The sequence below is a fragment of the Protopterus annectens genome, chromosome 12.part0 (assembly GCF_019279795.1).
Source record: "Protopterus annectens isolate FY-2018-M chromosome 12.part0, PAN1.0, whole genome shotgun sequence".
NCBI lineage: Eukaryota > Metazoa > Chordata > Ceratodontiformes > Protopteridae > Protopterus > Protopterus annectens.
The window spans coordinates 1,166,439,261-1,166,454,918 of record NC_056746.1 but is presented as its reverse complement, the minus strand read 5'-3'; the positions used below and the strand labels follow the sequence as shown (position 1 = coordinate 1,166,454,918).

At 37.9% G+C, this 15,658-nt stretch overlaps 1 protein-coding gene across 1 annotated transcript in view; it reads left to right on the top strand.

Annotated features, from left to right (window-relative positions):
- Positions 1 to 15,658, top strand: part of LOC122817052 (bactericidal permeability-increasing protein-like) — a 442,831-nt gene that overhangs the window by 301,377 nt on the left and 125,796 nt on the right. The window contains exon 10 of the mRNA XM_044090194.1: positions 9,371 to 9,538. Coding sequence (XP_043946129.1) covers positions 9,371 to 9,538 — 168 coding nt within the window. The remainder of the gene's footprint in view (positions 1 to 9,370; positions 9,539 to 15,658) is intronic.

Below are 15,658 nucleotides of genomic sequence, written 5' to 3'. Positions count from 1 at the left end.
AGAAGCCATCGAAGATTGCTGCACCAACCTCCTGGGTATATCAATCCAAGATGCCACACCTAGTCTGGCAGCACCATCGGCTCTTCCTCAGCCCCCCGAGGCCAAATGTCATAACCTTGAAAACTGAAATTGAGACAAACTGTCAGCAGTTTCATTCCTAACCCTTGCCACATGCGCACCTGTCAATGAAACATTTATTAACAAATTCTGCAAACCCAACTTACGTAAAACCAACAGCAATTCAGATCTCACAGTCTTTGCTTGCAAAACTCTCACAACTGCCATATTATCTGAATTAAAAATATCCCTCTTTCCCCTCAATCACTCCTGCCAAACTACAAACGCAACCCAGATTGGCATTAACTCCAAAAAGCAACATCCCTTTTTCACTCATCCTTCCAATCTACTGGCCAACGAGCCGCAAACCATTCCCCTACAAAGACATACCCATTCCAATACCCCCAGCTGCATCTGTATACAATTACAGTTTCTCTTGACCAGCTCAACCTGTCTGACCAAAAGAGACACAATTAAACCACTCCAAAAAGTACAACCAAAGTGCCAAATGAGCCAGTACCAGCTTGTTAATCCTGACCCAATGACATTTGCTCTTCCCTCCTTTTAACTCATTCACGCCAATGGAGCTCAGGAAGTTTGCACAAAGCTTCCAATGGGTGGAGCCTGATCCTTTTGACAGAATCAAATCATGTCCTCACATTTTAAACAAATGCTCATATCCCAAAACCACAGAGGTTATGAAAGAAGTATAAATGGCAAACTCTTCAGCACAAACTACTTTTATAGTGGTACTATTTTTTAGGTTCTAAGTCTTAAACCAAATTTTGTAAGTCACAGTAAATACAGTAACTATTACATTTGTAATATATTGTATACAACGTAAAATATCTCAGCAACCACTCAAGTTACACACATACTGTCAGCAACGTGTTATTCATTTAGCTGAGAGGTTTCATATGAGGCTAAAGAGTTCTGTCTGTGTTACTTGGTTGCTTAGATATTTAGAAACAAATGTGAAAATTATATCTATGTAAATGAATATCATAAAAACAATAGTTACATATTTAAACTGCACTAAACAGATGTCAAATATTAATGCAGTTGAGTTTGCCATTATTTAAGCTTTAAGATGAAATATTTTAAAACCTTGTACATAGCATGCTTTTGGAATTGTTTATGCAAATATGAACAAGCAATATTTGATGCCTATGCCTATAACTACATATGCACTTGGAGTTGTCACTCAGATGTAATGAGTTAACAAAAAGGTCACTGACATACAAAAATTACACTCTAGACGAATTGCCCAACATGCAAATTCCATAACCTCTTTAATTTGCACCTTATCCTTGCACATCACCCACCCAATTTTCTCCTTCAGTTGCGCTAACTTATCAGCTGGCAAGCAAAACAACCCATGTTCTGAATCCACCAATAAACCCAAGAAATCCAATGGCTTAGCTGGGCCTTCCAACTTCTGTCTAGCCAATGGGACCCCCAACTCATCACACATCCCCAAAAACTCTCACAAACCTTCACATGCTCCCTCAAATCCCCCACCTACTATCAAGAAATCATCCAAGTAATGCGCCACCCTCTGTGTATTCACCTGCTGCTGTCAAATCCAGTGCAGGACAGTGCTAAATTTCTCAAAAGTAGAGCAAGCTACCAACTTCCCATTAGCATAGCCTTATGAAAGTAAAATTTGTTCCCAGCTACCATGCCTAATAACATACACTCCTCCTGTACTGGCAAAAGGCAGATTCAATGTCCCCCTTCACCAACCATAGATCCTTAAACCTCTGACGAACATTCATGGCATCATCCTTAGATGCATAACTGACCCTGGCATCCATGATTGAAATTAAGTCATTAACAGAGCTCCCTTCTGGGTACAACAAATGGTGAATCACCCTAAACTCACCAGCCACCTTCTTAGGAACCAAACCCAATCGTGAAACCTTAAAACTCTCAAGGGGGGGGGGGCTATCAAAAGGTCCCACCAACCTACTCACTTGTCGTTCCTTCTCTACCAAACCCTCCAATATATCTTCCTTTTCCCATACAGATCACAAATTCTTACAAACTACCCCATCCCCCATCACCCTTGATTTAACAGAAAACCCCAAGAAAACCCTCAACTATTTCTTCCTTAAGAGATAAATCAGGAAATTACTGGAGCATATGCTACAATACTTCCACCTTAATGGCAGAATGTGTCCCCCTGACCATCTCCTTTCCCTCCAGAAGTACACCCCTCCCAGTAACCTTCAAAAGCTCCCCTTACTTCAGAGATTCTGAAAACCCTGGGAAGAACAAGGGAAAACACTCAGATTAGTTGAAAGCAAACCTGGAGTCACCAAATTAACCTCCTGCCAACCACATTGCACCACTACATGGCCCCTGCACACTTTAAACAAGAATCCAAGAACTTACACCCTACCCACGTGCAACATCCTGCATTAAAAGCCCAACATACTCGGGTCTATATTAGAACACCGAACGTTCAAAATTTCAAGTGTTCTAATATTGAACCCTATGAACTGAAAATTTAAAACATCGAACATACAGAACAGCAAATTTTTTCCTATGGAAAAAATTTGCTGTTCCAAAACACATACAGACAACACAAGCACACCAAACAAACAGCAATCCACACACATACACCTAAACTCTTACACCTAACCCTACACTAAACTATACATACACTACTAACTATCCACTTACCTTAACCCAAACCCTAACCCTAAGGTCCGTCACTATCGCACAGTCACCTCACCCTGGCCCTAACCCTAACTCACCTACCCTGTCCTAATCCTCACGTCCACACAATCGCACACTTACCTGACCCACGCCCTAACTCTAACTCAGCTAACCCGCTCTAACCCTCACATCCACACAATCGCACACTTACCTGAACCCGACCCGTAACTTTCCACCACAGCGCTGAAAATACCAAAGTAACAGAAATGGACAACCGAATTCTTTCCCTTGGAAAAAAATTGGTTTTCTGTGTCTTTGATATTTTCAGCGTTCACTGAAAATGGGTCGATATGAGAACACCCGAAAATTTGAACATTCGGTATTCTAATATAGACCCACATACTCCCCCTCCCTCGTCTCCCCCTACCCTTCCCCCTCTACTCATTCCAAAGCTATACATCATAATAGCTAGCCATATGTCCGGATATCTAATCTCCCAGTGGAGAGAGTTATCAACTGCTTTTTGCTTTCGAAACCTCTGGTCATACCATAACCAAGTCGTCCCCGGCCGCAAATGTTGAGCCTCCCAAATAGTAAGAAAGTAAGCCAAGAGTGGCAAAGCCAAAGAAGTATTCTTCTCCATCCAAACTGTCACATAGTTAATGAAAACTACCACCAAATTATCCCATGTCCTAGGTTGCAACCTACCTAGTCTCCTCCTCCCCAATGCCACTAAAGCTACCAAAAGGTCCTTGCTATTTGCCATCACTGATTCCACCAGTTGCTGCACCCCTTCCACATCAATTAATTCAAACACATCAAAACAATCCCCACTCCAAATATTTTCCTTAACTGAGGATGGAATGTGAGAGGTTAAAAAAAACTGTTCCTGCCCCTTACCCCAAACCCTGCATAGCTAACCTGCCATCTGGTTGTATGCTAAAATCTGACCCAACTCCAAAAAACAATCCTACCCCACTCACAGATGAGCCAAAGCTCCCCACAGACAATGCTACATTGTCCTCCCCACCAATTGCTTCATCCTGTCCCTGCTAGTGACACCTCTGTGTATCCCCGATAGACCACCAGCTTCACCTAACCCCTGATACTTCTCATCCCCAGCTACTCCATAATAACTCCCCATGCACTCCAAACCTTCCCTACCTAATGGGATTCCCAACAGCATGTCATTATCTGCCACTCCTTCCTGAGCCACTCCAGCCACTGGAAGATCCACTGCAACCACATCTCTCAATGGCCATGCTCACTTACTATAAGTCACTGACCTTGTCTTTGCCGCCAGATGTTGCCTCTTTCTGCTGGACTTGCCTGCATCATCTGCCATCCCAGACGCAGCATTGGGCACCTCCTGGAACAGCTCTTTCGTCTGCACCATGATGGCTTCCCACCTCTGCTGTAGACTCTGCATATTCACCTTCTGTAACAAAGGAGACACATTAAGATAGAAGGAAACAAAAAACACAAACTACATCTCAAATCCAGACACTGCCTCTCCATTTATCCCCAAAAAACAAGAACAAGAATTGAGATACATTTTTTTCAAATAAAACAAGTCTATTACTCTGATTATTGTTTTTATTTATTTTTTATTTATGAGATGCAATCCACTACCTTCTCTTTAAATACACCCACTTCAGAATGGACCAAGATGGAACAAAGCCAAAACATGTGCCAAATCAGGGACAGATGAGACATATACATCCCCAGTTCAAGACGGATCCACCTGACCCCTGCTCTGACCCCCAACACACAGAACTCTTCCCCAGCCATGGTGCAGATAAAGAAAAACAAAGAGAGTACAATTAATAGTGTTCCATTTGATGCTGTGCTCTATATAGTGAGGCCAACCTCCCCATCTACTCCCCGCTGCAGAGCTCAGCCATACCAGGAAAATATCTATCCTCTTTCTCGTTCTCTCTCTCTCTCTCTCTCTCTTTTTTTATTTTTTTTTTTTTTTTTTGATAATTTGTTACAGATAAACCTCCAAAGCACCAGACCAAAATCCTACAGAAAGCACATTATCCATTGCTGCTTCCCTGCTAGGATTTCTTTCCTTCTAGTGCCTTTTTTTTTAAATATGAATGAGGCATCCCATGATTGTTGGGACCACCACAGACTGTACCTTTTAACTTCTGAAGTGATAAATTCTCTAAGGACGACTAAGCACCCATGCAGCAGGATCATTAATTTACGGTGGTAATGTGTGCTTCTGTGAAACATACTTGAAATATGTTATGGAAGCCTTTATTTTTAACACTCAGACAGAATTGTAGCTATGTCAGTACTTTTTTTTGTCATGTCTCAGAAAAGGAGCTTTTTTTGTGTGCGTTCCTCAGTTTAAAGATGGGGGTGCCGGACTGGGAGATGGTACCAGGTACAAGAATACCTAGCTACATTCTGCACCTCTGCAATATGACATCTGAGATATACATTAATCAAATAAGTGGTTAGAATTGTTGGGTGGTAGACTGTTTGTAGATGAAAGCAACATAACCTCTTGCCATTCACCCATTTTAAATAGTCATTCATCTAGATTTGAATAACTAGGGGGGATCTGTGTGAAGTAAGTTGGAATACTTTACTGCAGTTATGTGTTGTAAAAATGTTAAAATGTGTTGTTACCATTATTATTGTTATTATTATTATTATTACTATTACTATTACAATTACTATTATTATTACAATTATTACTATTTTACCACAATCAATAGCTAAAGTGCAGGCAGTAGACATTATGGCTATACTTGCTAGGTATGAGACCTGTCTGTAGATGACAAGGAATGCTTCATGGTTATTTACTTAGAACACATTTCTGCTGTTATTTTTGTCACACTTGAACATGTAAGGTATACACAGCTAATAAAGCAACAGTAATGGGTATGGACATTGCTGGATTATAACAAGAAGAGTTCAAATGGTGTTTTAAGATTGGAATGTTCTGAAATGGCTAATTTTGTTATTATTGATAGTAAATTTTGTTTAATTTCTTACTGGAAAATGTTTTAGATGACAAATATAAACACATGCTCAAAACAAATTTTGTTTTATTAAACAACATTTTCAAAGAAGCATATGTGATGTCTTTAGCTGTTCAGTATTTAGATCAGCTATATCTGAATAATTTAGGGAATAGTCCACAAAATGCCCTCTGTACTCCAAAGCTACCATCGATTTCCACAAAAGAACTATCAGCTCTTTATGTCTCCATTCATATAATTTCCCTAGGATTTCCAACATGATGTTCACCTTACTATATTAATTTAAAATATCTGTTTTTTCATTTCCAAATGCTGATACTTTAATTAAATGTATAATGCTTTTTTTTGGGACAGTGGATGCTATTTTATAGTTATTGTCCAATATATTACAATCTTTTTGGATGTTTTGTTTTCTATTTTTTCTTAAAGCTAGTCTACTATTCTGGCATCTGTCAGTGCAGTGCAATGTTTACATGAACCATGTACCTTTGCCTTTGATAGCCTTCCACTGATGCCATTAAATATATCCAGCATAACCAGGCCCAAGGAAAAGCTTTGTGAATTGACACTCATTATTTCTCCCTTCTATGAGAACTTCCTGTTGACTGTAAACTCTGTTTCCATTCAATGAAAAAAAAAAGACTCACCCATCTAACAATGGAACTTGCTGTGTCCAGATCCCTTAGCTTATTCAGCAAGTGCCTCTGATGTACTGGTTCAAATGTTTTCCTGAAGTCAAAGCTAAGGGAAGGATATAATAATTTAACAGAAATGTTTCCTAGGATTATAAGAGGAAAATGGAGTAGATTGCTTTGCTGAAGCTGTAGAAAAAGGAGTAGATGGGAAGTGGGAGGAGGAGGAGGAAGATGTGTTGGTGCAGCCAAAAGATAAGAAGTGAGGATGAGGATGATTGTAAGAAACTATGTTATGGAAGTGAGGAAGTGTAGAGGTCCTACCTTGCAGTTCTTATTTATTAACTTGAATTGAATTATTATGTTTTTCGTTCACCTGATAAAGCTCGATAATAACCGAGCGAAAGCGCTTGGTTTGATTTTGGTTTTCTACAATAAAGTTGGTTTACATGCCAAGGATTCTTTTGCTGTAAAATAGTTGATTCTACACGTTATTTTGCTGGTCCTCCGGGTCCTGTTGTGCTGGGCTTGTTTGCTTATTGGTCTGGTCTCCCCCTTTTTTTGGATTTAGAGGTCCTACCTTGTTATAGCACAGTTTATCATGCTAAAATAAGTGTGAGGGGGAGGTAAACACGAAGGAGGAAAATTGTGAGGCTGTGTAGACTGCATTTTTTGTGTCCCAGCTAGCCAATACTAAAAACAATCTACTGCAGAGCTATTCAGGGAGGCACTCAAGTCCTTCTTTTAGGAGGTATGTCTGCTATGCATACTAGATTACATCAGCTGAGAGAAGTAAATCTACCTAGGATGGTCAGGGATGTTGACCTATACTACACCCAAGTGTAAGATCAGCTAGCCTTATTATAGTCAAACAGGTATAAAAACACCAAGCCCATATCCTAATGCAAAACCAAAAATAAAGACTTGCAAGGAGTGTCCAAATAGAGGTCGGAAACCAGGATTCCTTCTTAAAAGGATCTTTTATTGAAAATCACAAAACACCAATAACGCCAAACCAATCTATACATTTTCGACAAAGGCAAGTCTTCATCAGAAAGTGATCTTAAACAAGAAACAGAACATTTAAATAGCCATTCAATATCATGATTCAATTAATCCAATTAAAATCTAAACAATAAAAATCACTAGTACTGAAATGTCTATTCAAACTTCTTTAACAGTACTATTTACGTAAAAGTTTGTAAGTACAATAAATAAAATTTTTAATACACAACATAATTATTCAAAATACATATAAATTAGTTAAAAATTGTACCTTCCCTTTATATATATATATATATATATATATATATATATATATATATACGAAGTTACTATAGCAGTTGTTTAAAAATAGTTTGAAGTTTAAAAAATCTAGCTCTAATTCCATATTTCCATAGCCACCTTGTGGCTAAAACCTAAAATCACAATTTAGCAGCCCTTAATTTAAGAACTGAGGAAATGGAAATCATGTCATTCAAACCAGGTAACTTGGTGGAATTCAAAATAATCTGCCAGTACAACTCTCTATATTCGAGTTTGGCTTCCCACATGCCACCTCTTATTTCCTTCTGAATAATTTCTAAGACAAAGAAAAGAAATGTAGCCTGGGAACAAATCAAAGTATGTCTAAAAAGGGCATTTTTACTATTTTGTTTCTTTATTTCATACAAATGCTCGTATATACGTTTTTTTAACTTTCTCTCAGTTTTTCCAACATAGTAAGAACTACACATTTTACATATAGCAAGCCTTATTGTAGTCAAACAGGTATAAAAACACCAAGCTCATATCCTAATGCAAAATACAATCAGACTATGTCAAATAATTATTTACCTGCAAGTTAACCAATTGTATAGGGACAAAGCCACATCAGCGGGAAAGGAAAGAGATGTTTTTTTTTGGTGGGGGGTTGCGGGCAAGATATCACTTTTGCTTCCAAATCAGAATAGCCAGGCTAAATGCACTCTAACACGTACTTACAAAGTTGTTTATTTAAAGAGGGTGAAAACAGACAGTAAGAAAGCAAGTCATAGTAACAGTTGGCCCTGCTTGCAATAAATTAATGTTTTTACACATTTCATGTAAGCAGGCTGTGCTACATACATTTCCCTGCCCTTACAGATTGCAGCATAAACTTCCCCTATATAGGATCCCAGTAATCAGGCTGTTAATGCCTAGATCCCTATATAGGATCTCAATAATGAGGTAGTTAATGATTCGATCATACATTCTCTCCTTACAGGATCCTAGCAATGGGGCAGTTAATGACTATGTCAGACATCCTACACTCCCATACAGGATCACAATAATGGCGCAATTAATTAACAGATCAGACATTCTTCCCATATAGGAAGTCAGTAATGGGACAGATAATGACTAGATCAGACATCATCTCTTCTATATATTACTAGGGACTAACTGAATTGCCAGAAACAACATGTGCCTGAGGTCAGGCATGCCTATTTATGAAATCTGGGTACAGTGGCTGACAAAGTGCAAGAAAAGCATTGGTTATCATGAAAGAACTTGACCCAAGCATGGCACATGAAAGTTTTGCATCACTTTTTGTTGTGAATTGTAATGTTTTTTCTATGCTTTGACTATTTTTTATTCTATAGGTTCATAGGTAAATATTAAGCTATCAGTTTGCAGAGTATTACAAGTCTAGCCAGTAACCAGAGATCAGAATCAAACCCTTTACCTTGTACCTGAGAGTCAAAGATCGTAACAATCATGCCAAAACCTCCACCTATCAAAATGAAACACTGTTTTCAATGTAGCTTATCAGAGTTTTTACACATTGCTTTGTAGTGTGATCATAGTTTACCTCTTACTAGTTTGTTTTACATGCATGGCATGAAGCATTAAGCTGCTGTGTATTTATGTGCAATGTGTTTTCTAGCACCATTATTCATATGAATTCCTGTAGTCTGCCCTCCACAGCTTTATAACTTGAATGCCACTAAATGACATTAGTGATGATATGACTGTATTTTTCTCTATTTCTAATTCCAGGTTCAGAAAATGTATCCGAATAGGCCAGTGATGATGCGTGTCGCTGCTGATACAGCACCCTTTGTGACAATATCACCAGGCAAATTTACTGTTACAGCAACGTGCAATATTGAGACTTCTGCTATTTTGCCAAACAAGTCATTAGCTCGTCTCTTTGTTCTACATGTGGTTAGTGTTAAATTTTCTGTTATTTTTGCATAAAATCTTTTAGATCTATTTTTGTTGTTTTATAAAAAAATATGTACAATGCGTTATACAGGCATGTCATTCATAATGAATTAGATAACTAGTTGTAGTCACAAGAGCATCATATTTTAACAAAGCCTTTTACTGAAATATTTTAAATTCATAAACTACTGTTCAGTGGTAACAGGAGTAAACAGGTTTATGCTTAGAATATTAAACCTATTAGATCAGTACAGTTTAGCTATTCCAGCACTATACTACTGTACCTTTCTTTCCCTGCGGCGAGGTCATAAATTATTCTCTCTCACTTGCTCTCTTATTACTGTTACATAAAACTAAATTTGTACTTACACATCATTTAAAGGAACACTCCACCCTCACTTACATGAAATTTCAACCGTGAGTTTTGTTTTATCCCTACAAATTAACCCTAGGCACGGACACTTATCTAATTGCAGTAAAAAAGATAAACAATTCTCAATTTTTGCCACTTTGGTAGCATAGGGCTGGAAGGCACACCTCCCTCTTTGGTCAGGCAGTGTATCACGTCATTTCATAGCCCAATGAGTAGTTCCATCTGCTTAGGCACTGCCCACAATATGATGTATGCTGTATACCCACTTACCGAGGTAACAGTTGTTAAAAAACTATTGCTAAGGGCCTTTGGGAGCACATCTCATTGTTGTGGAACTATTCCCTTAGTGACTGCTTCTTTCAGGAGTGAAATTAATATTGGAATGTTTGTTTTGCTGTGAAAATTGCTGCTGAAGGCTTTGCAAAACAGGAACTAGAGTAGATTGTAAGTGCATTTTTTTTCCTGCTACTACAAGTATCAGATTTTTTGCCGCTGAAAATGTTTCTGTAACCTTTTTCCTGTTTTGTGATTGTCACGCTCCTAATTGTTATGCTTTACTAAGTGCTCAGTAGTGGAAATGTCCCTACTGTTACAGTGAATATTTGCATCACTGCCCTTTCAGTGCCCCATCAGTTAGTTATAGGAAATGTTCATAATCTGCTTAATTTGTCTAATAACTTCCAAAACTGGTAGCTCTTGATGTCTTTGTACTTATGTGGCTTGATGGGTTACTTTTTGCCCTTTACAGTTGATTAAAGCACTCTGTAATTGTTTTACATAAAGTACTACACCATACACTGACTCCCAGCTCCTGAGTTTAGCCACTTTGATTCCCAGTCTGGATAAAGCACGTTCGTTCATGGGGTCAATTAGCATAATTCAGGGATGCATGTTGTGTGGCCTGGCAATTGCCCCATGAATAATTTTATAGATAAAGGTCTAATCTGCTTTACTTAGAAACTTGATAGAACAACAGGGTTTGCATTACCATGAATTTTCTGACAGGTATGAAGTCTGAAATGCAACGTCTGTCATTATTTTCTAAACTCAGTCTTTGATGATTTTCTACTGATTTGCCAGAATATCACAATTATTTTGAAATGGGCCAAATATATGAGACAAAAATCTGTTCATTCAGCGAAAATCTGTACAGTTTCGAGGTATGCTTTCAGGGCACAAGTAATCAAGGACAAGTTAGCCTGCCTGTTCAGAAAAAGTGTGTGTATGTGTATGAGTGGGGTTATGTTCCTGTCTGTGTGTGTGATTGAATGTGTGCATGAAAGCAAGAGAGACTGTGTGAGAGATCGAGCTTATGAGTGAATGCGTGCATGAAAACAATGTGTGAGTGTGTGTTTGTGTGTGTGTGTGTGTGTGTGTGTGTGTGTGTGTGTGTGTGTGTGTGTGTGTGTGTGTGTGTGTGTGAGAGAGAGAGAGAGAGAAACAGTGAACAGTGAGATTGAGAGAGAGATAGAGAGATGAACCTTGTGTGTGAGTAAATGCATGCATGAAAGCAGAATGAATGTGTGTGTCTGTATGAGAGACATTGAATTGTGAGATCGAGAGATAGTGAGATCAATCCTGTGTGAGTGAATGCGTGCATGAAAACCGAATGTATGTGCGTGTATATGAGAGAGTGAACAGTGAGATTGAGAGAGAGAGAGAGATCTTGTGTGGTTGAATTCATGCATGAAAGCAGAATGTGTGTGTGTGTGTGTGTGTGTGTGTGTGTGTGTGTGTGTGTGTGTGTGTGTGTGTGTGTGTGTGTGTGTGTGTGTGTGTGTGTGTGTGTGTGTGTGTGTGTGTGTGTGTGTATGAGAAACAGTGACCAGTGACACTGAAAGAGAGATAGAGAGAGAGATCGACCTTGTGTGAATGAATGCATGCATGAGAGCAGAATGTCTGTGTCTATGAAAGCAGAGACTCAGTGTGTGTGTGTCTGTATGTATGTATGAGAGAGAGAGAACAGTGAGATTGATCGAGCTATTTTACATTCGCTAAGCAGCGCTTTTGCTGTTTAGCGAGTGTAAAATAAAAATAAATGTAACAGGAAAAAAGTGTGTGTGTGAATGTGGGCACAAAAGCAAAAGAAACTCTGTGTGTGTGTATGTGTGTGTGTGTGTGTGTGTGTGTGTGTGTGTGTGTGTGTGTGTGTGTGTGTGAGAGAGAGGCAGTGAGAGAAGTATTAGAACGATACCTGGAAGCAGCATCATTAGATATTATACCATGACCCCCCATTAATATTCCAAAATGTGCACGCTGATTGGCCAGCTTGCACGTTGTAAATCGACTTATACTAATGGAAAAAGGTCCGGTCGCCCGGACTTTTTCCATTAGTATAAGTCTCTTTTAAAACACTATCTCGCTATGTTAAAAGAGTTTAACATAGCGACACAGGTTTAAAAAAAGCAACGGAGATCTCTGTTGCTTTTTTTAAAGCTGTCTCGCTATGTTAAACTCCTTTAACATAGCAACACGTGTGTAAAATGCAACGGAGATCTTGCTTTCTCCATTGCTTTTGGCCACAGCTCTGATGTACTGCGTAGGCATGCGCAGTACATCAGAACTGCCTCGGATACCAGACAGCTGCGGAAGGGCAGCAAAGAGGCATTATACAATGCCATTATTTAAGAAAAGTAAGTATTTCTTTTCTTAAATAATGTAATAGTATAATAGCAATAACCCACTTCTGGGTGTGGGTAATGCGGGATTTACCGACGGTTGTCTTTGTTTGGTCCTCGGCCGCCTCGGGACCAAAGCACGCCAACCGTGGGTAAATCCCGCATTACACACACCCAGGCGTGGGTTATTGCTATAATATTAGTGCCTCTGGTTACATACTAGTGCAACAGGTATAAGACAGTTGATGAATAATTTAAAGACTAAGAAATCTGAACCAGAATTGCAAAAACCTAGGAATAGTTCTACAGTTTTGCTGTGTTGCAGTAACAGTTTCCAATATTATAGTTAAAATAAATCATAGTTGAATTTAGGCTGAAGTCTATGTCGGAAGTTATTAAATGTCCTTGCTTAGCCAGATTATCCTAGTAAACAAATTAAAATAAATAAATGAAAAAAAAAAGCTGGCAAAAGAATAATCAGCAAATCTGTGCACTAATCACTCATCAGACTGCAAGTGAGATGTTTCCTAACATACAGAAAATAGGCTCTGAAAAAACCCAGTTTTACCCCTGGTGGATGTCAATTTACATGAAATCGACTTCAATAAACAGGGTTTAAAATGAAAAACAAAATGTTTGAAATGTAATTCAATTAACTTAAAATTATTTTTAGGGGCAGTAAAGTGTCCAATTCTCCAGTTATACCTGGCTATCCTCACTGTACCCCTTCTTACCGTGATTACCCCTGTGGTATCTAGATCTCAGGAGAATGATGAGCCCCCCATTCTTTGTCCACTTATAACTGATGTGAAGTTTGACCAGATATGTAGGATTAGGACTCACACATGGGTATTTCATTATTGTCTGTCCCCACCAATAATCTCTTCTGTGCCATGATGGCTTTCACTCCATGCACAGGCTTGCTATTTTCTGTATTTATTTATATGTTTGTTAATTTATTTCATTAATTATTTATTTTTGGTTTGGTGATGCAGAACAGCAGGGGCTGCATAATTCATAGTATGCAAGTGATGTTGTTGTGTGTCACTAGTCGCAGCAAGTGTAATAAATTAACAACCATTTGCAGTGAGGCTAATGTACCTGATTGCTGGGTAACTAACTTTAATAACCTACTTTTCAAGCCTTCAGACAAAATGGTCATTCTGTATAGCTGGAAAGCCTTAGATCACAATAGAACTCTAGTGCTTGACTTCAGATCCAAATGGCCTTATTTTTGGGGCTGCCCATGAGTACAAGGGACTTTCTTTCTTCTTGATCAGGGGTTGAAGTTCTCTTCTCTCTTCTCTCTTTATATCTTAAGCTTAAGGACACTACTGATTGAACAACCTTCATTCAGACCAGGCACATTATATGCATTTAACCTAATCTGCCAACTCAACTCTAATTCTTCTAACTTTAAAGGGATCGGACCACCTCTGGGATTCTGAAAAACTTGATCAATAATGATAAATTTAAAAGTGTGATCTGAATACAATGAAATATGTTTAGCTAATGCATTCTCAAGTTTTTGTTTTCTAATAACGTAAATGTGTTCATAGATGTGGTCATGAAGCCGCCTCTCTGTTTTACCTACATAGTAGGCTAAACAGGATTGGCACTGAGCTAACTCGATCACCATTCTAGAGTCTCATTAGATAATACATCTTAGATATAGTAATATGTACAGGTTTTGTTTTATGTCATTTCACAGTATGGCACTTGTGTAAAATTGTAGAATTTACTACTTTTGGAATAGTTTTACTTGCTCAATTTTATTGTTAAAGATAGGAATTCTTATTTTTTAGTCGTATTAAAACATATATATTTTATTTTTTATTCTATTTTTTATTCTAATTAGTGTAGCGGTGCTTGTCATAGATTTTAAATGCATTTACTGTTTAAAATGACTCTGGTGTGCTTAAAAAGTAACTTTTCCTTTAAATGATTATATTGAATAATTGAGATGTTAATAGATTTTGTATTTAAAGCATCCCTAAGTGAGGTCTTATTCATCTGAAGAAGTTTGTATATTGTGACAAACGAAAAGCGCTTAGTCGGATTAATTTTGTATATTCATTACTAGGTGCTGTCTTGTGGTTCCTGCCTTTGTTTTTGGATTCAAAATATAAATGAACACAATATGCCATAACTTGATGGACTACATGTCTAAAAAACAGTTTAAAAGAGTTGTGAAATAGATGAAATTGTAAGCTTTTTCTTCTTGGTTTAAAAGCAGACAGCTGCTCTGAGCTGTCCTCCTAAGCATAGAAAAGGCTTATGAATTGCAGGGGCACTAGGGCTGATGGGAAATAAGTAGTACATGGTATGTCACTGCTTCATATGCTTCTCTAAAGGTCAACTGAATTGTATGCTGCCATCTGAATAACCTATTGACTGAAGTATATTAAAACTAAATATAGATGTTGCTTTCATACAGAACCAAGAGGTCAATCAAGTGCATTTGCAGTAAGTGTACTTTGGGGAACAGTAAGAATAGTACACCATCTACACTGCCCTGATAAATCAATCCACTTTCTAAGCATTTTAAGATGCACTACAGAGTTGACTGTATAATAACTGATCAGAATACATTATTTTCTTTAAGGGATTTTAAGTTTTGCCACTACTCCATCAAGTCCTCTTCTCTATGGAAACTAGCTGTATGGATGCTATAATCCAATTGTTCCTACTTTTTTTGTAGAGGTAGAAAAAGAGTTTTAACTTACTAACAGCTGATCTATCATATTATAAATCTATCAAATACTTACTTATTTTTGATTAATTGAATAACTAGTTATGTTACTATTACAGCAAATTTCTTCACTGTTATATAAATAACCCTTTTTATCAGACAGTTTTCAGCACAGACTAACAGCACTGTAATATTTTGTTTTATGACAGTTTACAATCAGTTTTATATCTACTTTGCATTCCGATTATATGGCTTAACTTAATCTCTACATATGGACTGCATGTTATTGCATACGTGTGACTTTTGAAGTTCAGCTTCCAATATGAGAATGTAACAAAGCGGTGAAAATGTGAAGACTTATACCTCTCAACCTCTTAGAGTAAGAAATCTGGACAAAGCCATAAAAAAGTGGTACAAATATGGACAATTTTGAAATA